We start from the raw sequence: 24,227 nt of genomic DNA on the forward strand, positions 1-24,227 counted from the left end.
ATGAGTGTAGATAAGATTATCCTACCTATGATAAGGTGTTACCTACTTTTCAGGCTATAAAATTTCTTTTATAGACACATACATTTAGTGCTACCCTATCTAAAGTCTTTTTAAAAAAACCATATTAGCAAACTCAAAATTTTACATATGAATAACAGAGAAATATAACAAACTGGCTAGTTCAAACTGGAAATGGAGTTACCTTCTGAAGGTAACAAGTCATTAACTGACAATGATGTGGATGTACCCCAAAATAAGTGTTGAAGGATCATAGATAACTATATATTTGCTAACATAACAAAGAAGATATGATTCTCTCATCAAAAATACAGATTGCCAAGCAATGAATGAAATATTATTATTCCTTGTAGGTAATACTTAAAAATATTTCATGTCTGGTAAATAAGTGGTAACCGATTGAACCTGAACCTTGACATAATGAACTTCTGAACCCTTTTATTCCCTCTGGAATATCTGCATATGTTCTAAATTTGGAAACTGGGACAGCTGCATCAAAACTGTGTTGAAGGATCAATAATAAATGGTACCTAAACTGGGTAACAATCTTTCATATAAAGAATTAGAAAAGTACCAAGTGATCAAGATGTATTATTTAAAATGGAAAGGATACAAGTTCCACTGTGTTTAATATACTCTATGACTACATATAAAGTACAAGATTAGACTTTCAGTACATTAACAAAATATTCACTGTAGCATGTGTTCAGCCAGAGAAAATTTTATGTTTTGTAATCGAAAGCTTGAAACACATTGAATATTAGAGGTAAAGGTAAGTAGAGCAACAAAGAGAGAAATAATGAGGAAAGACTGTTGTGAAAAGCATTGTGTATAGTGGTTCTCAATTACATATTGTATATAATAAAGAAATGAAATTTTACATTATTATACTCTTACTAAAATTTTAAGTTACCCAACTATTTCTTCATAAGCTCAAATATCTTTAACATGATGAAATAATGATAGGAAGATTAATAAATTTATGCACCAGAATAAAAGGTTATGTAAAAAATGTGGAATTTTCATCAATCCCACAAGTATTAGAGTAATATCAAATATATTAGATTCAAACATCCATTCCTGTTCATGGGTAAAATGTATTAAATGAAAAACTAAACTCTCTTATTGACCAATGATGATATTTTTGTTGTGTTCCTGAAATTAAATGTGGCAAGAAACCACAATGATGATTAACAATAAAAATAGGTCTAAATATCTGATATTTAGAAAAATATTGTATGTTATAGAAAATTTTAAATTCCTAAATTTCATTAATTTTCAAAAATTATAAAATATTCGTGAATGTTAATCCAATAAAAAAAGAATCCAAAAAAAGATTTTCCAATCAAAGAATGAAGTAGATTCTATTGCATAATGATAATTTTTTATACTTCTAGTTTGATAATTTCAGATTATGACTACGTATCACAGTGAATATTTATTGCTTATGTAATACAACTACAGCTCCCTGTCTTTACTAGAGTGACAGTTAGTACATCAATTAGTAAACCAAACAACTTGAGCGTTATGATTTCAAAACAAAAATGACAAGAAAATGAGTGTAAAATTATAGTTAGGTTTTTGATGTTGTTGAGACACTTATACATTGCAATATACAACCTGTTACTTAATTAGAAAACAAAAAAAAAATGTTTATGAACCAGTCACTAAGTAAAATAAGAAAAAAGCAAAACAAAAGAAAACTATTTCAAAATTTAGGAACACTGATTTTAATTCAAACAAAAAAGAAAATATTTGTTTTTCGAAAGGATAGATAAGGAAAACGTCCATCAAGGCTGTCAGTCTATAGTCTGGAAATTTACTGTGAACCTTACAGTGTCTCAGATCTTGATCATCTGTCCCACACTTTACATTAACCTTCTCTTGGTCACTAGTCATTCTCTTAAATGCCTGCTTAACTTTCAGCTTACACTTACTTCATGTGCTGTAATAATACCTTTCATGAAGTCAGAACCTCTTTCATGAACCAAATCTATGATATCCAACAAGTGAAACTTGTTGACAAGAGTTTTATTCTGAGGCACCAACATATATCAGACGTGTTTCACCCCTGTCATATTTATTTTACTATAACTACCTCTATTCCTTTGAACTTTTCATCACAAAACCTACTGAAACATTTCTAGACATTTATATAATAAACACTTTAATAAACATAATACATTTTACCTTTAACTATATTTCTACACACAACCCTTTTCCCCTCTTTTGCATTACTACAACAGGAGAGCTTGAAAATGTAGGTAGGCACATTAATTTAAATAATGAAATTCTTTTCAATAACAGAAACTAATATTCAATTAATATTGGTTTCTAATATTGACATAAAGTCTCAAAATTTTGGTAAAATTAAAGTAAATATACAACCTCTAAAACTTTAGAGGTTCTTATTAACCACTGGGAGGATAAAAAGCAAAATATCATCCTGTGGGATTTGAATTCAAAATGTAAATGGATATAACTAAATACTTCAAGGCATTTTGTTCATTACTCTACCTATATTACTAATCTTCAAATTACCAAGTAATTTTAGGGTGGGGAATAGAATAGAGAGTCAGGACAGTAAGTGTGGAAAGTTAGGAAGTAAAATGTACAGCAAATTACCTTTGATTTTCATCATCCAATTTTTTAAGACTGGTTGCCAGAACAACTTTACTTCAAGGCTACTGCTATTCAACAAGGCATTAGGAAAATCATGTTGATAATGCTTTAATATTGAGCTGTTTGCTATAAAGAGAGAGTAAGAACAATGTATGAGTGTTTATTCTACTTGGTTCATTGCTTAAATGTAAAATTCAAATAGTACATTACAATATAAATATATAATTCCATACAAATTAAAGCAAATGTTTAAGTATCAGTAATTTAAAAATTAAATCAACTAAAATATTTTACTTACCACTGATAAGTAATTTTATTTGTGGTGTTTCTTTGGTGTTTGATATGTGATAATGGAACCGTCCATCAAAGACAGACTTATGGGCATTAACTGAATCACCATGATCAACAAATAGCAATTGCGCAGGATATATTTTCGAAGAATTTTTACCACAACCACCGTTATGCCAAGTCATAGAGCTATATTCGAATGGCTTTGAAAACTGGGCATCAGTGGAGAAGATGTTTTCTGTTGGATTATTTATATCAAATTTTCGGTCAAAATCCTGAGCTTGCTTCAGTGAATGAAGAGAAAAATCAGCTCTACTGTGATCTTTTACAAGTATCGCTTGCTCCCGTACAGGTAGCTGTGAAGAATGTTCAACAGATATAAAGTCAACAGTAACTAAACTGTGATGGTGGAAACCAGTAGATTCTGCTAAAACTGTTCGATGTTTTTCTTTAAATTGATACCCCACTTGGGGGATGTCAACACTATAATTTATGCTGTACAGTTTTGTCGGCTTTTTATATTGTAAGTGGCAGAAGAACTGACTCGATATAGAGTTAAACATTGGCCGTAATGTGAACACATAGGCATCACCTACCAAAGGAAGCAAATATCAATTATAAAGGTCACATAATGAAAATATAAGCAAGAAAGAGATATTCACATAAATTGTTCTGAGAAAAAAGCATTAATTATACTTAAATCTTTTTATTTACATCTTTTGTTTTTTACAGAGAAAAGTTGACATATAAAATAATTATAAGAGATAAGTTAGAAATATATAATTTCAATTAGAATTGTACGCACCTAATATTATTGCAAATGCTTGAGTGTCAGCTGAGGTGTCTCAGAGAATAACAAAACTAGAAAGTACCTAATATTGTTTATACCAATAACTAAGAAGATAATAATACAAAATCGTTTTGCAAAGAAGAGAAGACATGAGACCCCCTCCCCTGGAAAAAACAGTGATGGCAGCCTGTATAGGAGAGCAGTAATTTTGAATAATAAAAAAAATCTAATTAAAAAATAAAGAGCCTCTCTTTGTCTGTATAACTGTCTTTCTTTCTATACTTGGCACAGAAAACCTCTTTAATGATGATGGCATGATAACATACACCCAATGCATGTTGTGAAGTGGATGGCAAGAACAATGCTATCCAGCCATGAAAAGGAGAAAAAAAAAATGTGACAACACAACTACAAAGATTGGTGTTTTTCTCAGTTGGCATGTCTGTGCTAGATGACAACAAGTAGTGAAACACTGCTGGAACAGACATATGCAATCAATGTCAGCATGAAAAAAAAAAACAGGCATAAGATGACTGTGATGATATATACTGAACAAGTGAGCCATGGATCATATAAAAATGTAAAATCAGTTATACATGATACAAGATACAATAGAAATACATTTACACACTTCAATAGCTAACATTTTCGTTTTTTAATATTGATGGTTCCACATAAGTAGAGCAAAATATGTTCAAACATATAGAGAAAAGAATTCTAATTTATTAACTTATTGTTTAATACTGGGTCAAAGAATTCTTCCTGTTACATAACAGAATAAGATGTGAATGAGGTACACACTGAATATAGTTCTATTTGATACAGAAATGAATATATATATATATATATGCTTATAAATAAATATAGATATGAATTCTGTATAAAATCTGTCTAATAATGCTATAAAGTAAAACGTTTACATAGAAAATCAACTCACAGATTCATTCATCTCATCAATATGGGGAAGAGAAATGATGATATGAGTATCTAAATAGTTTGATAATGTAGAAAAAAGCATTACAATTTCTTGCGTTAAAGTGCTAATTTTATCAAAAAATTTTCTTACTTGTTGCACATTCAACTGGACTGGGAGGGCAAAGTGAGTCATATGATTTACGACATGAGTAAGTTCTGTAGCATGGAATTTGACAACAAGAATTTTCACCACGCAGAGGACCTGCAATAGGGGAATAAATATCTGGTTTTCATGTGGCAGTAAAAAGTCAGAAACAATGTAATGAATACGTCTGTCTTCAATATAGTTGTAATACATTGAAGTAAAGCATAGTGGACAAAGATCAGGAAGAAATTTGTAAGAGTGACATAGAAAAAAAAATGTTAAAATAGTAAAAAAATTTCTTCGTTAAATGAAGTATAGAGCAAAATCCATTGATATAGGTATTGAACTGGTATTTGCATATGCATTCAAGTGAGTTTTGAAAATACATTCTGCAAGGAATATATGTATCTACATTTATATACATACACAAGAAAACATACATATTTCCATTCACAAATACATACACATAATGATAATCAAACACACTAACACACTTGTACATATATGAGTGTATTTACACAATTATATATGGACAACAAACATATACATATTCATATCATTTTCTTTTTATAAACACTACATACACTGTGATATAGAGATAATATTATCAATATTTAGATTTTCATTGCTGTTATTGATCCGTTTGAAGAGTCAACATTACTGGGCCAAAAGGTGTTGACAAGAAGAATTTTGAAAGCAAAATTTGGATCAGATGACATACTAAATAACTGTTGTGGAGATGGTTTTTATTGTTGTTTATAATAAGAGTAATTCTAAGAGTGAGAAGATTTCATACATGCAGATTTTTGATTTATATTTAACAATAAAATTTGTGGAGATTCTGGCATTTGGATCTGCATATGCTATCTTAATTCTCATTTCTACAGATGGAATGCAACCACTTGAAAAACATGCAGGTAAAGCACTTTACAGCCTTAGTGTTTTAGTCAGTGCCAGCATTTACTTAGAGCCAATCCAATTTTAAGAGATAGTTACTAAATTTTGAGTGTGTGCGTGTGAGAGAGAGGGGGGGGGAAGAGTCTTTTGAAAAATACATTTTTACATTGATAGTTCAAGACACAGGATAGTTGAAACTGTTCAACTTCTGTGATAATATTTATGCTAAATTGAATAATACCAAGATGTGTACAGAAATCCAGGTCTCTGGAGGTTACTAATTGAATTTAGCTTATCATCCTCCTATGCCATGTCTTCTTGTCCGAGGAAAAGTGATCAGGAAGATGTTAAATATCTAAATTTTGCTGGTGGCCACAATAGTAAATCCACATCGTCATTGAAATGAAGTAGAAAGAGAAATAATTCACCATTAAAATGCTAGCCTTAAGACTGCTGACCCTCACTACAACTGATATAATTGTGTTTAATTTTAACAAGCAGGAAGCATATTAGTTTAGATTAACCATGTGGGTGTCAACAAATACCAGTAGTCAAATTGGTATTGATGGAATATCAGCAACTATTATGAAGTGTTTATTCAAATTTTTAGTTGATAAAAAAACTTCCAAAATGAAAGGTCAAAAATTAAACATTTTGTGAAGCAGAAGCTAGCCAATATATATAAGTTAATTCATGTGTGTGTGTGTGTGCTAGAGGTTACAATATCTCATTGTGCAATCTATCATGATTAGAATCAAATAAAATGTTCAAAATCTTGCTGATAAATCAACTTAAAAGTAATTTTTAACAACAATAATAACCAAGTATCAATGAATAAATTATGAGTAAAAATAAAAAAGCTCATATGATTCGTAAATGATTTGATGATTTCCATATAAAAAGAAAGCTTTCGTTCTACCCACAATTGAAGAGAACCAATAGTGACAGAACAGTAAAAAGGTCTTTCAAAAGAAATCTTAGATCTTTGATATCTTAAACCAATGATATTAAGGTCAAAAGGAATAGATGAACTCTTAGATAGAATGGGGGCTAAATGTTATGGGTGTGAAGACAGTAGCATTGATTTTTAGCTCTGGAACTAAATAGCTACACGATCAGTTGTGTAGTTAAGTTTGTTACTCTAATTAAGGAAATGTGCAATGTCATGATTAAGCCAGAGTGGCAATAAGTGGACATCATCATCATTTAATGTCCACTGTCCATGCTGGCATGGGATGGACAGTTTGAACAGGGCTGGCAAACTGGAAGGCTGCACCAGACTCCAGTCTGTTTTGGCATGGTTTCTATGGCTGGATGCTCTTCCTAATGCCAACCAACCAGAGAGTATAATTAGTGCTTTTATGTGCCACCGGCACAGGTACCATTTGTATGACACTGGTATCTGCCACGAAAGCAGTTTTACTTGGCTTGATGGGTCTTCTTCTCAAGCATAACACAATGCCAAATGGGCTCTGTTATTGCCATTATGAGGCCCAATGCTCAACGCTTGGCATAATGCCAAATGGTCTTGGTCCTTGCCTCCATGAGGCCCAACGCTCGAAAGGTACTTTTATGTGCCACGGGCTCAGGTGCTATTTGTGTGACACTGGTATCTGCCACGACTGATTTTCCTTGGTTTGATGGGTCTTCTTCTCAAGTGCAACATAATGCTAAAGGTCTTGGTCATTGCTTCTGTGAGGCCTAACATTGAAAAGGAGCTCAACCACTTTGCCTCTGTGAGGCTCAATGCTCGAGAGGTGCTTTTCACATGCCACCTGAATGGGTGCCAGCTACATGATACGAGCATCAGCCATGACTGTGTTTTCACTTGGCTAGATGTGTCTTCTTAAGCACAGCATATTACCAAAGGTCTGGGTCACTAGTTATTGCCTCTGTGAGGCCCAAAGTTCGGAGATCATGCTTCACCACCTCATCCCATGTTTTCGTGGGTCTACCTCTACCACAGGAACTTTACCACAGTTAGGGATCAGCACTTCTTTACACAGCTGTCTTTGTCCATATGCATCACATGATCATACCAGCACAGTCGTCTCTCTTGCACACCACATCTGTGCCTCTTATGCCTAACTTTTCTCTCAAGATGCTTACACTCTGTTGAACATGCACATTGACATTGCACATCCAGCGAAGCATACTGGCTTCATTTCTTTCAATTGCTCTAAAATGTAAAGTAGATCTGTTTCCCTAGATTTACTGTTTTCAAGCAAAAATATATGCTGTAAATAAGTTAATTCTCAAAAAAAGAAAAAAAAAAAACATAAATCAAGCTGTACTGTGTTGAAATGAATTAATTTAAGATACAAAAAATATTAGTGTACTCGTAAAATTTTTTTTTTGAAACATTTGACCAGAAAGAAAATTGAATGTAGAATCACTGATAAAATTTCTATTTAATAAATGACTTCCACTTCAGAAACTTCTTTAACCAACTTGGCTTTTGTTAAAATATACTGAAAGACAAACAATAAGTTGGATACCAAGAAAGTAGATTTTTGTGTATGATGAACTTCAATTACTGCCATCATGTTAATACAGTTTAATATAATCTATTCCAAAAAATATTTATCAGTTTTTTGGACTTTTTCTATGATTAATTTTTTTTTTATAGAAAAGATTAAAACAATGTATGCATTCTTCAAAAATTTAGAAATGTTTCTTAATCATGTAATATTAAGAAATAAGTGAAAGCTAACTTGCACAATAATTTTTGTAAACTGAAATCTTAAATTGTTATGTCAAATTAAGAAAGTGGATGTTTTCATTCAGTGATTTGTAAATTAAGTATGTCTAAAATTAGAAACTCTACTTTGATTTAAGTACATCAGTTATGCAGTTATAGAGAAGTTGATTTATAAACAGATACAATCTGATCTTGTTCAGAGAAAGAATTAACTATCTTTTATTATTTTTAACAACAGCTGATTTATCACAAAAATGAGGCTTGATTACATCTCTAGAAATTCAAATCTCTCATATACAGAGTGAACTTTGAAATAAAAGGTGCTGTATGTAATTTTTCAGAGCAGTAAATATGCCAGTAACTCTCAGTGAAAGCTAACAAAATATAGACAATTGGGAAAGACAGAATTATACGACCATTTGAATAGGTATAATTTTCAACTGCATGTGCAGTTTGTTACTTGTAGTTTGCCTTATTTGCATAATTCTGACATTATATGTAATATATTGTACCATTAATATTGACTTCTGAAGTGATTTCCACACGAGAGTTGAAGATAGTTAATGTAAAAATCTATGATGGATACTATAACGTATAAATTCATATTATCATGATTCTCTTAAAAGGAATAACAATGGAATGATATATATTTCAGATTTTCATTTTCTAAACAGAAATTTGTGTTTTGAACAAAGCAGAGATTGGTAGAGGTACAATTATTGAAAGCAATTGTTCTCCATAATGGTTCATAATCTATATTGGACATTGAATAACTAAACCTATATCTGACACAAAAACATATGGTCTCATTTGCATTATACTTTAATCTAAAGGATCCTCAAAAACTCAATAATAACAATTTTATAACATTGATCAACAGTTAGATCTAGAATACTAGTTAGATAAAATGTCATTAACGTTGGATATAATATCTATTTTAGACTTTATGGGAGCATTATGAATTTGAGATGTAAAAAATGAAAAATGACAGGAAAGCATTAAAAAATGAAAACGAAAAGTGGAAGATTACTTACTGGAATTTCTGCAGCCTCGTTGAATGCAGGAGAGGCAACTCTTTGTGAAATTTTCACATTCCCTTGATCGGAACATTAATTCAGTAACATTTGCTGTCTTCATTCCAAATATAGCTGTTAAGAGTGGGGATTCATCTAAACAAACAATGCTATTGGCAGCCGGGGAGAGTGCCTTCAAACGTTTACCCTAAGAAAATAACATAACATATTAAAGCAGTTGAGGCAAGATGATGCATAAAAAGCGTTTTTAAAATTTATATAAATGCATTACTACAATATTGAGTATCTATGAACCATCATAGAAGAACTGGGTCAATAGTAGTAATCTATCAAAACATCATTAAGAATGACAGAACTATGCAAGGAGTCATTATGTAATCAAACTGTTGCATTATAAAGAAGTCTGACACAAATTCAAGGTGATCAGCTGAAGCCTGTGTCTAATTTATTGATGTGATTAGCTTCAGGTATAAGGTATAGAAAAATTGTTACCAAGGATATCATGTCAGTGCTTAAGAGAATTTTACCACAAGCATAGCTAAAGGGGTGTGGCACCACTTTTGGGTCTGCTGTAGGCTTTAAGCCTGTATAGTCTGTATTGAAATCAAATAATTGTGTGGTTTAAATGTTGGGACACAGACACTACTAACTGTTACATGCAACAATCAATATAGTCACTGTGCAATATGTATGTTTCGTGGGGGCTTGGAGGAGGAAATATGAAGGGCCGCCCCAGGTGACACACTCTAGTTACACCACTAAATTTAACAAACGTATGTCTGCTGAAGGTTACCCTGCAATTACTAACAACATGTAAATTTCTCTGTCTTTAGGAACATGTACAAAAGCACATATCTTAAGCAATTTGAATTCAAGAATACTTCTGTAATGTATCAATCCCCTTATTGATAAATAGTAATTGTGATACTTAGTTAATGTAATGGTTAAAATGTTTGCCTATCAACAAAAGGAGTGTAATTAAGTTGCTTTTACTTTCAGAAGACTGTTTACAAATGACATGATGATGATTTCTCTATCTCTTTCACACACACAGTCACACAAACAAAACTTAACCTGCAAAAGCCAGAGCCTACAAAAGAATCTATAAAAATAAAGACAATCTGGAAAAACAACAATACTAAACCTTTGCTGGCAATAATAACCAAGAAAGATAAAAGCAAAACAGAGTTTATTATGAGGATGATATTAATGACAATATCAAAGATAATGATAAATCTTTTTGAAGAATTTTGAGTTTTATCTATGCTTTTACAACTTAAAACAGTATTACATTTAATATATCAAATTAATGTGTTGAAAACAAAATGACTGTAACATGATTTATAATACTGAACAGTTAAACCAACACTGATAATTATTGATTTTTCCAATAACACACTTTTCACTTTAATGAAAGCCAGTAAATGAAAGAATAATTTCAACAGAACACATTTAGTCCAAATAAAACAGGTTCACATCTTGCATTGACTACAAGCATTAACAATTGAAACTACTAGATCATTGTTCTGGACTACAACTTTAAAGTCATTGTATTAAACCATTTCACTGAAGCCCAAGGTTCAAGAACATTACTTCATTATGACAGTCTAATGGCCAATAGAAAACCTTTTAGTTGGTATAGTTGTAATAAAAAGGTAAAACCATTTGATGGATTTAAATTAACTTTTGAACCACGCACACACTGGCATTATGCTTTTAAAAATAAGTTCAATGAATTGATATGATACTAGTGATGTGCATGTGTGTTGTTACTTTGAAATGAAGACTAAAAGACAAACAGTATAGAAATTATTGAGAAACAGAACACAGTAAATGTAAGAAGTGAGTGAAAAAGCTACAATTTATAGCATTAAGATCTTGCAGAAATCCATATATTCTTAAAATTTATTAAAACAGATAACCAGGTTTTAACATATATAATGCAGCACTGTATTCAGCTGATATAAAGCAGAAAAAGTAGCAATGAAAATTACCAACACAAGTCATACAGTACAAAGATACTTTTTGAAAGCTATGATTTGAGAGAATAAGTAAAATTATGAATTATAATAATAAGCTATGTCTGTCTGCTGAGTTATTGGCTGAAATCTGTCAGATTCAATGGAAATGTATCTTAAGATTTAAAGCTTACATTATTGTCAGTTTGTTAATGAAATACCAAATATAGTTACTGAAGAATGTACATTAACAAAGATAGAGTGAAGAGATTATGTGGAGATAAACAATATAACTGGAATGAGTAGTTACAAAAGGAGAAAGAGGGTATTTTGGAAAAGAAAATATATATACATATCAAAAGTGACTAAAAAAGACCATAGGAGATAGGAGTGCAAAAGTAAAGAATAAAGTATAATTTTAAATTATGAATAGTTGATTAAAGAAATGTTGCTTAATATGTTAATTATATATTTCATCTTCAGTGCAGAGCAATCTACTTACATTAGACAGAATAGTTATAGTTGTAGGTGCAATGTATAATTCGCATCAGATAATATTACACTTTACAATTAATTCTTGGGGCAGGTAGTAACAGTACATGATGGCTTTCACATGTAATATCTTGATTTTTCTGATTCGAAAATATTGATTTGTCTTGCATAGGCAGCTTGTCTCTTTCAGAAGTAGTTCTAAATTAAATAAGTCTGCCTATCTGGAGACCTGTGTCTTTGTTTAAACAGTAATCCTTTATTCATGGCTCTGTAATCATTGGTCAACTTTATGATGATCATAACTCTAAACAGACAACTTATTCAAGCAATGTTGTTATAAAAATGAAACAATAATGAATCCCTAGAAATAGATTAATACAATACTAGGCAGTGGTTATAGTCATAGAGCCAGAGCAAGTATATATGGTTATATGTTGGCAGAGACTGAAACACTTCTATCTAAATTTATAACAAAGAGACTCCCTGTGTATCTTTGAAAGGTGTGGTACAGAATGATCATCTTGGAATCTATTAATTATAGTCTGGTGACTAATGAGGAAACAAGAGTAATTTTCAGCATTGAAATAAACCAATACTATTTATGAGCCACACACATTGGTGTAACTAACAATAAACTAAAAACTATAAAGACTGCTTAAAAGCATTGTTGGAATAATACACATGTTCTAAAAGAAAACATTATGTACATAAAAGAAAATAGTTTTGGACATAGAATTAATGATAGCATAGTGACTACAGTATGGTCTGAACGCTGTTAGTAATATACATATCATCATCATCATTATCATTTAAAAGTTCACTTCTCTATGCATTCATGGGTTGGGCAGAGTTTAATGAGGCAGATATTCTACAGCTGGATGCCTTTGCAGTTGCCAACCCTCAACTATTTCCAAACAAAGTGATATTTCCCCATGGCCAGAGATGTTGCCTGAGAATATTAGGGGACACTTAACACACACACACATTCATATTTATGTGTGTGTACTTTCAATTTCTGTCTACCAAATCCACTCATACGGCTAAGGTCAAACTGGGGTGATAGTAGAAGGCACTTGCCCAAGGTATCATGGAACTGAACCTGAAACCATGTGGTTGGAAAGCAAACTTCTGACTACAAAACCATAGCTATGCCTAAATATTGTTAACATGTGTAATGCATCAGTCTGTCAAAAGGTTGATGAAATGTGGGCACATGCAGCAACTCATGAATGATGAACTGTTTAAAATCATATTTGATGAATATTGTAATCCAGAATAGTAGAATGTAAGTGAGTTAAGAGAGTATCTTAGTCAAAGTAAATAAATAGATAACCTTATGTGGATATATATATATATATATATAATGAAATTGAGTAATTCATGAATGTACATGCCAGCAAAGTCAAACAATTAGTGACCAGGGTGAAGAGAAGTGAGAAAAAAAAAACCAACAACAAAAAAATAAAACAAAACAGGCCAAATGAAAGGAAGAGAATTTGACATGCAATATGAATATAAAAGATAACCAGACTGTAAAACAAATGTGGACACAAAATTTTCAAGATATGTCGAGCTATGTGATATCATAGTCATGGCTTAGTGCTGGTAACATGTGAATAGCAACCATACCAGTGACATGTAAAAGTTAAGTGTACTGGTGACATATACAAGACACCCTTGCTGGTGATACATAAAAGGGTATCTATGCTGGTGACCTATAAAAGGCATCTGTGCTAGTGACATGTAAAAGGTACCCAGTATACTCAGTAGAGTGCTTGGTATCAGGAAGTGTATCCAACCACAGAAATCAAGCCAAAACAGACTGGAGCCTGGTGCAGCTCTCCGGCTTATCATCTCCAAGCAAACTGTCTAACCCATGCCAGCATGGAAAACAGATGTATGATGATGAATATGATGAATATAGAAGTAAAAGTAGAAACAAAAGTTGAGGGAAATGCATGTACTGAGAGGACAATTTGAAGAGATCTAATAATTCATATCTGCATAAAAGCAGATAAAGAATTAATTTTAGTTTAAAGATGCTATTAGATTAAATGAAGTTTAATTGTAAAAACCTATTAAAATAATTGTGGTTTTGACTTAGTGAGGATTGGGATGATATCACATCAGATATACAACTGTAAAAGCAACGCTAAAGCATTATTTTTACTTAATAAAAATTCTCAAGTCAAAAACTTTTCACAGGCCTCACCATTAAAAAACTTCTTTTCAGAAAGATGTGAAGATATTGTCCAATATCAACAAAATTCTTCACCATTTCTTGGAAACAAGTGGTAATTGGTAACAGAAAAGGCATTTAACAGTAGAAATCTTGTCTCAACAAATTTTATTTGACCCATGCAAACATTAAAAAGTGGACATTAAATGATGAGAACAGTGATGATTGTGTCAAAAGTACAATGCTATTGCTGTTTAGCCCTGGGTTAGTCCTAATTAAGCAGACCTATGATGAAGGTGTTTCACTTAATGACAATCTATCATTTTACATATCAAAAATTGGTTTATCCAATGTATCTTTCCTTTTTCAGATGATAATGTGTGATGTCAATGAATTTGGCTGCTATTTCTAACATGTTAAGTGACTGTGTAGAAGCTCTCTCAGCATCTCACCAGAAACAAAATTGAATATAGTGGTGAATGAATCAATTTAATGACTTCTATCAAATAAGTAAATAATAAAGAAAACCCTTCAAACTATATCGCAAAATGTATTGTTGTTGGTAACTAGTTTAGATTTACTGTTGTAAAGTAATGTAAATGTATTGATCATTACAGTCCTTAAAAAGATATCTGTTGTAGTGAATGGGACAGGGAATTTAATTACAGCACAGAAATAGTAACAAAATATGAGAGATTAGTAATAAACAAGTAATTTTTACCTTTAATTTTGGACAAACATTATTCGTAGATCGCTTGATATATTTCTGACCATCGCTATAAGACTTAGGACATTGTGGTACTGCAGGATTTTTGGAGTCACATATAACTACTGTAGCATTAGTACTTCGATTGGGATGAACTTCCAGAATCATATTATAATAATCTGGCAGCGGATGCCTTAAAAAAAAAAGAATATATATTCAGTTAAAAGTGATAAAACTAAAACATCTGTACTCATCGGTTGATTAAGACAGAAAAGCTGTTTTCAGTTTAATGGCGTTGTTTTGATGTCAAAAATCATTTCTGATTAAGTAGTGTTCTTATCTACTGATAAATGATAAATAGAAATATAGATATACAGATATCATTCTTCAAATTATTATTTTGAAGTGATAAATTGTTTGAAATAATTTCACCAACAATCAATAAAGTGTAACTTTCTAGAAACATTTTATGAATGAGAATAAATTTATTTGATAAATCATTTTTAATTCTGACTTAAACCTTCTTAATAAAAAAAATTAGTCTTTTATATGACATTAAATGCCAACCTACAATTCAAATACTCTAAAGAAATTAATAGATGTCTTTTGATAAATGTTAAGTGAGCTAAAAACTAGTAGAGGTTGTTTAGTGAATGCAAAAGTTAAATTAAAATTTGAGAAACATGCAATTTTGAATATATTTACTTAAATAAATATTAATTATTTCAATTTATCTAGTTGCTTTTCTGGAGATGTTTATAATTAAAAAATTTTTTTCAAAGACATTATTTCTAAGAGAAAATAATATAGATATGATTCTAAGTCAGCTAATTTAAGGGAAAAAGAATCCACAAACTTAACAGAATCTTTAATTATTAAACAATTAATTGGAATATCATAAATAGGAGGTTAAATGTCTGTTGTAAATGAAAGCTTTTCTGTAAAATGAACAAAGGAGTTGAAAACTGAAAACACTTTTGATGCAACTCTTTATAAGAACACAACAAAAGAATGACTAAATAAGGAATACAGACATATCTGACCTTCAGACAATAAATGTATACAGATGTATAAATAAACAGATATAGCATCTATTAGTTCTTATTATTTTTAAGCAAGTTTTGCTTTGTTTTCAATCACATTACATATTCTTTACAGACTATAGAGGTGAGTTAAAGATAGTCTCATTAGAAGTATAAAAATGTAAGAGTGCTCAATGTACATCTGTAGCAGAAACAAATACAGTTAGAATATATCTTTATATATGTATGGTAAGCGGATATGTTAATCTAGATCTGTGTTTGACACAGCTGATCTTGTATAGTCATTGACTATATACTGTAGTATAGTATATGAAGAAAGTTTGTGAATAAAATATTTTGTTCACAAGTAGTGTGGATGGGCAAAGCTTATGTTTAAAGAACAGACTGTATAAAATCTAAGAAAGAAGAAAGATATCTATTTGTCAGTCTATCAATCTATAAAGTATTTGTAACTTCTACTGAGATATGCATCCATGGTTGGATTCACCTAGGCTCAATGAGAAACAAAGTTCTGCATATTTTTAGGTACTATCTTTCATTATTTTTCTTAGCTGCAAAAAGGCAAAATAGAGATCTTAAAGTATATGAAAAATACTGTGTGATGAGCAGTTTAGTTTTAATTGTTGTGCAATATCTAAGAGAGAAATTTCATTTAGAAGGATATCCTGCAGAAATCAAGTACTTGGGAAGAGAAAGGCTAAGTATATACGATGGTATTTACAGAGTGAAACAGGGGACAGGGAAAAGCATGATGGGGAGCTGATGGCAAAAAATAATTTAGGCTTCTGTATCTTTAAATGTTATGTTGGAAACTAATTTAGGAATGTGTTGCAAGTTTAAGATATCTGAAGGTTGCATATAGGTATTGATTATTACTGGAAAGAGATAGGGTGGTGGCTAGCATCAGCTGAAGTGGCTGAAAGGTTGGTATGATTAAAGAAATGGTCATTAGAGTAAAAAGAGAATATTAGTGAGAGGTTGGTGAGAGCTTTGCTTAAATATACATTGTACTGAGAAAGATGTTAATCATATGATTAAGTTAAAGTATACTCTGTAGGCTGAATGTTCAGCTACAATATTTTCATGTTAGACTTAACTGAACACTTTGGTGCTGTCAAATTGATAATTCTATTTTAGTTAAAATTCTTTAGAGCAAGGAGCAAGCAGATTATGTAGCATAGGAGAATAGAATCAGAAAATAGAGGAGAGAAAATATTAAAGAAAAGTGAAATCCTGAGGGGACTAACCTATCTTTACAGATCTGGGGTAATATTTTTTTGGGGGGAGGAAAAATTATATAATCTGATAAAGATAAAAGCCAAATTGCAGCACATCATTTCAGGATGGTGGTTTGAATGCCAAGGGAACCAATAGTGCAGAAAGCAGTAGCACAGAAGCATACAATTATAATTGATTTCTCAAAATGTGTGTATTAAATAATCTAAGAAGCAGTTATTTTTTTCATATCTGAATTTTTTTTTCGATAGTTAAATAGATTTGCTTTTCTTCAATGCTTTTACTTTTCATGCAAGAACTAACAAATTTGGTAAAACAATTGAGTAGTTTTACATTTTTTCCTAGACTGAATATTTACAAAATAAAGAAATAAAATAATAATAATAAGTATGGCACATTTAGTATTTAAGAAGTTTTAAATCCTTTTTAACACCAAATATTTTGCCTGTAGTTTTCAATAACAAAATTTCTCCTTAAAGTATCAGAACTCTCAGTTTTATAACTTCCGAATTGTTATGTTGAAAAGCAATCTTTAAATAAAACAAGTATAGAATATGGAAATTTCTTTTATAGGGAAATAATATTACTTAATGCAAATTATTGAGAAAAATTTACACTCTGTTTAAGAAAATCACAAACTGTTAAATATAATAAAATTGATTAAATTTCAAAATTAAAGTAAATATATAAAAAGGAAATGGTTAAGAAATATAGTAATATCCCTCCCTAATCTCCAACTTGAATTTAATATAAAAGAAAAGGATTAATCATTGTGAGGCAGAAGTCAGCAGAAATTTAAGTTAATCATTTTATGGACATTCAGAGATTGCTGGAACAGTGTTTTATCCCTGTTAAGTGAATGAGAAACAAATATTTTCTTGGATAGGATGCCAAGCTATAGCAAATAATTGTTTCCACATAAGAAATTGAATTTAGAATAAGTTTTTATGTTTTAATCAATTATAAAATGTTATAGAAACTGAAATATTCCAATACATGTCATACTTAGTTTTGAACTGTTAATAATATGAAAAGTATTCAGAAATACTTTTCTAACAACCTGAATTTACTTTAGCTAATTCGAGTAGAAGGAAAAATAAGACAGTAAATAATAACAGTTAACCTACCTACAGTAACTCTTTAAGATATTCCGAAATGTCTGTTTCAGTTCGCTGTGTACAAAAACACTCTGCAAAAAATATTGATTGTCATCAGAATGGTCAATATCTACATATTCTGGGACCAAAAACACATCAGTTATACTAGCTTTTACTTGAAGCCCTGATTCTCTTTTCCAAATGAAATCCATGGCTTGTTGATTATTTGTAACATACATTGTGGTCTCTAGTTCCTTGATACTGTTTAAACGTTCCACAAATACATTTCCTGATGGCATCAGCTGTAAGCTGTTATTATCTGTAAAGAAGAAATAGTAAGAAAACAATTCTTATAAAAGAATTCAAACCTAAAAATAACTAACTTTTAAAATACTATTTAATTGGTTAAAATCATTAATAATTTAATGGTTGATAAAACATATGGCTTGTCATATTTTATTCAGTTGACGTTGATTTAGTTTGTGCATAATTTTACTGATAGAAAACAACTTTTTAAAACACTCTCTGAAGGACAAGCAAAGAATGTGGCCTTAAATTTTCAAGGTACAAGTAAATTGACATCACCCTACAAAAATATTAGATGAACATAGTTATTTCCAGTTTAGTATCTCTAGTTAGTACTGCCTGGATAGACCAACAGCAAAGATGTAATTAATCAGACATTCATAAGCAATCCACATATTCAACATGCTGGACTTGTTAACACAGTGTTTGGGCTGTTAACATTCAAACTACATTACACACTCATTCATGCAGAGTTTGAGGTTATGAATGTGCAGTGTAATCATTGCTGTTTCTTGTCAGTCCAGCTCTGTGTGGTGTGTGTGTGTGTATGTGAGAGAGAGAGAGTGTGTGTGTGTGTATTTGAGAGAGAGAGAGAGAGAGAGTGTGTGTGTGTATTTGAGAGAGAGAGAGTGTGTGTGTGTGTTTGTAGATTTCAGTGAAGCAAGCAAATTGTGCTTTATGAATGTTAACTAATTCTTCAGAACTGAGAGTTAAACTATTGAAGTTGTTGCTACTTTGAGGATATTGTGTTTGTCTTGGTGTTGTAGCAGTAATTCATGAATTAAGACTATTCTGTCCTGGTGTTTGCAGGAATTATAAGTAGCAGCAGTTGTTGTAAATATTAAATTCCATAACACTCCTTGTCTATTTAAGGGCTTCTTAATGTTTATGTATTTTATAGTAGATTTGGAAATATGGAAAACATGGCAACAAATAATTTGTTTGTATATAACCATATTAAGCTTTGTCCTAGTCAGAGCAGACCTAATCAGTCATATGCTAGATTTCATGAGTACCATGCCACTGCTTAGGTTGAAGACCACAACGTATACTAAGACAAGCATTGGTCTATTGCACAGGGTGCAATATAGCAGTATAGATATGGTGCATACTTCAATTTATTCTTGTGTATCTGCAGGTTCTGTCAGTGGTCACAGCAAAAGTACTAAACTGGGTCTTGGCAACAATATTATATTTACTATTCTTCCATACTAATCTATTGTGGTGGTCAGAAGTTAATGGAGCTTGTAGTTTATTGTGGTTGTGATAAACACATCTGGAACTCAGGCAAAACTACTAAAATTAATGGTTTCAAATTTTGGCACAAGACCAGAATTTTCAGTGGAGGTGGTAAGTTGATTACAATGACCCTGGTGCTCATACAAAATTACTAAAAATTAATGATGGACTAAATGATATGCCAGTGGAAATATGCTACTGTTTAATCTAATGCTTATTTTGTTTATTCTGTATTCTGTGTTAATGATATTGAAACATTGTATAATATATCTACAATTTAACTCTCTTACATCTTATGGTTTTTGACATTGATGAATAGATGTTCCTGATGGATTTGTTGGGTATAACTTTGTCTGTTTTTATGTAACTGCATGGACAACTTGGTTAGATGGACATGGGGGAGACATGATTGAAGTGGTATCATTGTGAGAATATATATGCATACTGTGTGGTAGTGACAGTATGTCACTTATCAGCTATGTAAAATTTAGGAAGATGGGTGATAAGACAGAGTTTTCTGAGACTGTTGACTTTATAAACCAGATATAAATAACATGATTCTTTCAAGTATCTTACAGAAGATATGAAAACTATAAATACTGTTTTTATATTATACTTTTGTTTATTAGAAGACAAATTAAATGTAATGTTGATTCTGTAGGTTATCAATCCCAGTTTGTGAAACTTTTTAAACAGCTTGAAAGAATTGTATCTCTGATGGAATAATTGTCTTGTATCTAGGTACAAGGCTAGTAATTTTAGTGGGAGGAGTCAAATGATTAAATTGACACTAATTCTTGATTGGCACTTTATTTTATTGACTTTGTAAAGATGAAAGGTAAAGTTAACCGCAGCAAGATTTGAACTCAGAATGTAAAGAACTGGAACAAATACTGCATGGCTTTTTCTATGATGCTCTAATGATTCTATTGTTTGTTGAAGTTAATTTACTTAGTAGTTGCTAAATAGTGTAACAAATTTGCTTTCCAGTCTATGGAGCAATGAAGATAGATAGTCTGGCATCACAAATTGTTCAATTTTACTGATAGTTTGCTGTTTTCCTTTGCACATTTTTTTTAAAATGACCTTAGTCAAAGTATGGTTGACAAATGTTTTCCCATATCACTTTACTAATGCAATACCTTTATTTATTCACAGAAACAGGTTAATTATCATATGACTTCTTTTTTTTAATCAAGCAAAATTGAAATGTTAGAAATTTAAAATAAATCATATTAAAAAATGACATAAAACATACCTGCAACTTTTGAACAGGTTTTACCATCATATCTAATTTGATGTGTAGGGAAAGTGACATCTGAAATACCAAGGGAAAAAAATAATTAAATCTGCATATTCAACAAAGAATGAATATTTCATTCAAATATTCTTAAATATTCAAACACCAATGTAAAACAGAAGAATTAAACATTGTTTTGTTTCTGTTTCTAAATGAAGTGTTACTTTACATATTGCTCAGATAGGTACACAGTTAAACGTTCGTGGTCAGAGTCCGAGCCTATAGTGTTATTGCTCAATCTTTCCCCCAAATAAATTCTAGATCAACTGAACTCAGAAAAAGACAATAAACTAAGTAATGTATTGCAGACAATAAAACAAGCTGTTTTGTATAGTCATTTGTGGATAGTATAAGCAAACTAGTTGACTTCTTTTTCATCATTATTATGACTGTTGTCACTGCTATATTATGAAATGAAGAATGGTTTCAAATTTTGGTACAAGGCCAGCAATTTCAGGGTGGGGATATATCAATAACATTGCCCCCAGTGTCCAACTGATACTTTATCCAAAAGGATAAAATGCAAGGTCAACCTCAGTGGAATTTGAACTCAGAGTATAAAGATAGATGACATGCCACCAAGCATTTTGCCTGGCATGCTAATTATTCTGCCAGCTCACTGCCCTCAGAAAGGAAGAATGATGCAATGAACTACCAATAGATTGACAAAACATCAACAATTAAATTACGAAGACACCAAAATTATTAACAACTATAAAAGAACTCATCTGTGGCCCTTAGAATCTTATATTTCTTGAAGTCATTTCCAGTATTGCTTATGTACAGTCTTCGTATTAATTACAATGAAATTTCAGATCCTGTTGTGTCATCACTGACATACAATATACACATCATTGTATTTTCCCATGATGATAAATATTATGCTAAACAATTTTTCCCTTGAAGTGTTAAGCAACACGCAAAACAAAAATCAATATAAAGAATATAGAAAATGCAAACATTTCATGTTTTTAGTAGTTGTTGTTGTCATTAAGCCCTAGAGAAAAACTGATAGGAAAATAAATAAAAGCTGTTTAAGTTTGTTCTAGATTGAGGAGACCACTAGCAAAGACTTTCCAGTCATGACCACTGTGACTTCTTTTCAGAAATAGTGTATTTAGAATAGCATTATTTAATATACTCCTTTTTTTAAGGTGGTAAGGTGAGATTTAAGGGCAATTTAGTTGCTATTTCTAGCAGGTCAAGTGACCGCATACAGATTTCCTTGCTGGCTTATTTTAAGTTTCCAATGTAAGCAGCAATTTTTAAGCTAAGCTGAAAAAAAAAACAAAAAAAAAAACAACAATTAATAAATCAAGTGAAGTCCTAAAGAAATGTAGAATTAAGTTTTTCCAAACTGATTTAATATTTGCCTAAATTTGAAAAAGCGAATTAACTTACCAATACATTTTCTATTTTGGGCAGCTCGACAAGGTGTGATTTCATACTCTGTCCCCTTACATACATCACAAGCTGAAAAAAACAAATAAACAAACAAAAATTTAAATAACAAATTATTATCATTAATGTTGGGCTGGATAAGCATACACGTGAATTTGTATAAGCTTGATCTTACTAAATGTAATGATGACATTTATATGTATGTAGAATGCATATTTCAGAGTTAGAGTATATACAATACCAAACTGACAGCTATGCAGCCAGCATTAATTGCACATTTAATTTAACCCCTCCACCGTAACTTCAAAAAGCGAAATGATATTACAGTCAAGCCACTGTACATTGTTAGTAATAGAATAAATAGATTGCAGCTAAAAGTTTCATACTAGGATCTTGATTCCAGACGGTGACTTAGGAAATGGAAAGAATTTTACTCTACATTATATGTGATAAAGTATTATGTTTTTAAATAAATAACTGAGTAACATAACTTGATCACAACAATCACAATTTATTGTATATATATATATATATAAATTTAGTAAATGGAGTAAAACGCATATGTTAAATGAATTCTTTTAATTCCAACATATGTTTCGAAGATTACAAATTATACCTTCCATAGGAATAGGTGATGTTGATAAGGATGTAATCTTCTCTTCAGGGAAATCCATGGGAACCAGCTTAACCGTAAGACATTTTAACCAAATATGATAACGGTTAAGCTGGTTCCCATGCATTTCCCTGAAGAGAAGATTACATCCTTATCAACATCACCTATTCCTATGGAAGGTATAATTTGTAATCTTCGAAACATATGTTGGAAAGAAAAGAATTCATTTAGCATATGCGTTTTACTCCATTTACTAAATTTATATATTTATGCAAGTACCCAAAATAACAAGGAGTTTCTACCTCATAAACAGGAGTTACACCACAGTCATTTTGTGATCTTTGCTAACCTGGTATCTATTAACCAATTTATTTTGTCCGAGTTAATTATTAACTTAGAGAAAATAAATACATATAATAAAATATATATATATATATATATATACACACACACATAAAAAAGTTTTATAATTATAAGCATAATTATAATTAGGGTTTAGCAAAATTGCTTCAACACATATCAAAATTTAGAAATAGCAGTTAAATACTATTCCACTACCATAATATATCTCCCAGACAGCAAAACTCCCAATTCACGCAAGCAAAGAGAAAAAATAACGAATCCACTCGGCTTTGATTAACTATATATGCTTTTTTGGATTAAAGAGATGTAAAACACATTACTCACTTATTTCCATCTTCAGTATTGTATTTCAATTATAAATCTGAGAGTGCTAATAATTAAGATATGTATTCAATCAAGCGCCATCGAACAGCTAATATCCAAAAACCAGCACTTCTGAATTCATGTGAGTTGGGAGTATTGCTGTCTGGGAGATATACTATGGTAGTGGAGTGATATTTAACTGCTATTTCTAAATTTCGGTATGTGGTGAAGCAATTTTGCTGAACCCTAATTATAATTATGCGTATAATTATAAAATTTTTGTATAAGTTTACTGATAATGGTTCTTTTAACATACCGAACTACTTGGTGAAATTATTAGTTGTTAATTATTAATTTCACCCAATATCGGTATATATCATCATCATCGTTTAACGTCTGCTTTCCATGCTAGCATGGGTTGAACGATTTGACTGAGGACTGGTGAAACCGGATGGCAACACGAGGCTCCAATCTAATTTGGCAGAGTTTCTACAGCTGGATGCCCTTCCTAACGCCAACCTCTCAGAGAGTATAGTGGGTGCTTTTACGTTTCACCCGCACGAAGGCCAGTCAGGCGGTAC

At 31.2% G+C, this 24,227-nt stretch overlaps 1 protein-coding gene and 1 long non-coding RNA gene across 11 annotated transcripts in view; one reads left to right on the plus strand and one right to left on the minus strand.

The window, feature by feature from the left end:
• Positions 1–24,227, plus strand: part of LOC106874554 (uncharacterized) — a 371,224-nt gene that overhangs the window by 318,560 nt on the left and 28,437 nt on the right. The window lies entirely within an intron of this gene.
• LOC106874729 (uncharacterized) overlaps positions 1–24,227 on the minus strand; it is a 379,303-nt gene that overhangs the window by 18,458 nt on the left and 336,618 nt on the right. For 8 of the 9 annotated variants that reach the window (XM_052966442.1, XM_052966441.1, XM_052966437.1 and 5 more), the window contains 8 exons: positions 22,368–22,439; positions 20,925–20,984; positions 18,152–18,440; positions 14,761–14,938; positions 9,411–9,597; positions 4,785–4,916; positions 2,939–3,520; positions 2,644–2,766 (listed from right to left, as the gene is read on the minus strand). In XM_052966442.1, coding sequence (XP_052822402.1) covers positions 2,644–2,766; positions 2,939–3,520; positions 4,785–4,916; positions 9,411–9,597; positions 14,761–14,938; positions 18,152–18,440; positions 20,925–20,984; positions 22,368–22,439 — 1,623 coding nt within the window. The remainder of the gene's footprint in view (positions 1–2,643; positions 2,767–2,938; positions 3,521–4,784; positions 4,917–9,410; positions 9,598–14,760; positions 14,939–18,151; positions 18,441–20,924; positions 20,985–22,367; positions 22,440–24,227) is intronic. The other variant, XM_052966436.1, reaches the window with a different exon arrangement.

Source organism: Octopus bimaculoides, chromosome 3 (assembly GCF_001194135.2).
Source record: "Octopus bimaculoides isolate UCB-OBI-ISO-001 chromosome 3, ASM119413v2, whole genome shotgun sequence".
NCBI lineage: Eukaryota > Metazoa > Mollusca > Cephalopoda > Octopoda > Octopodidae > Octopus > Octopus bimaculoides.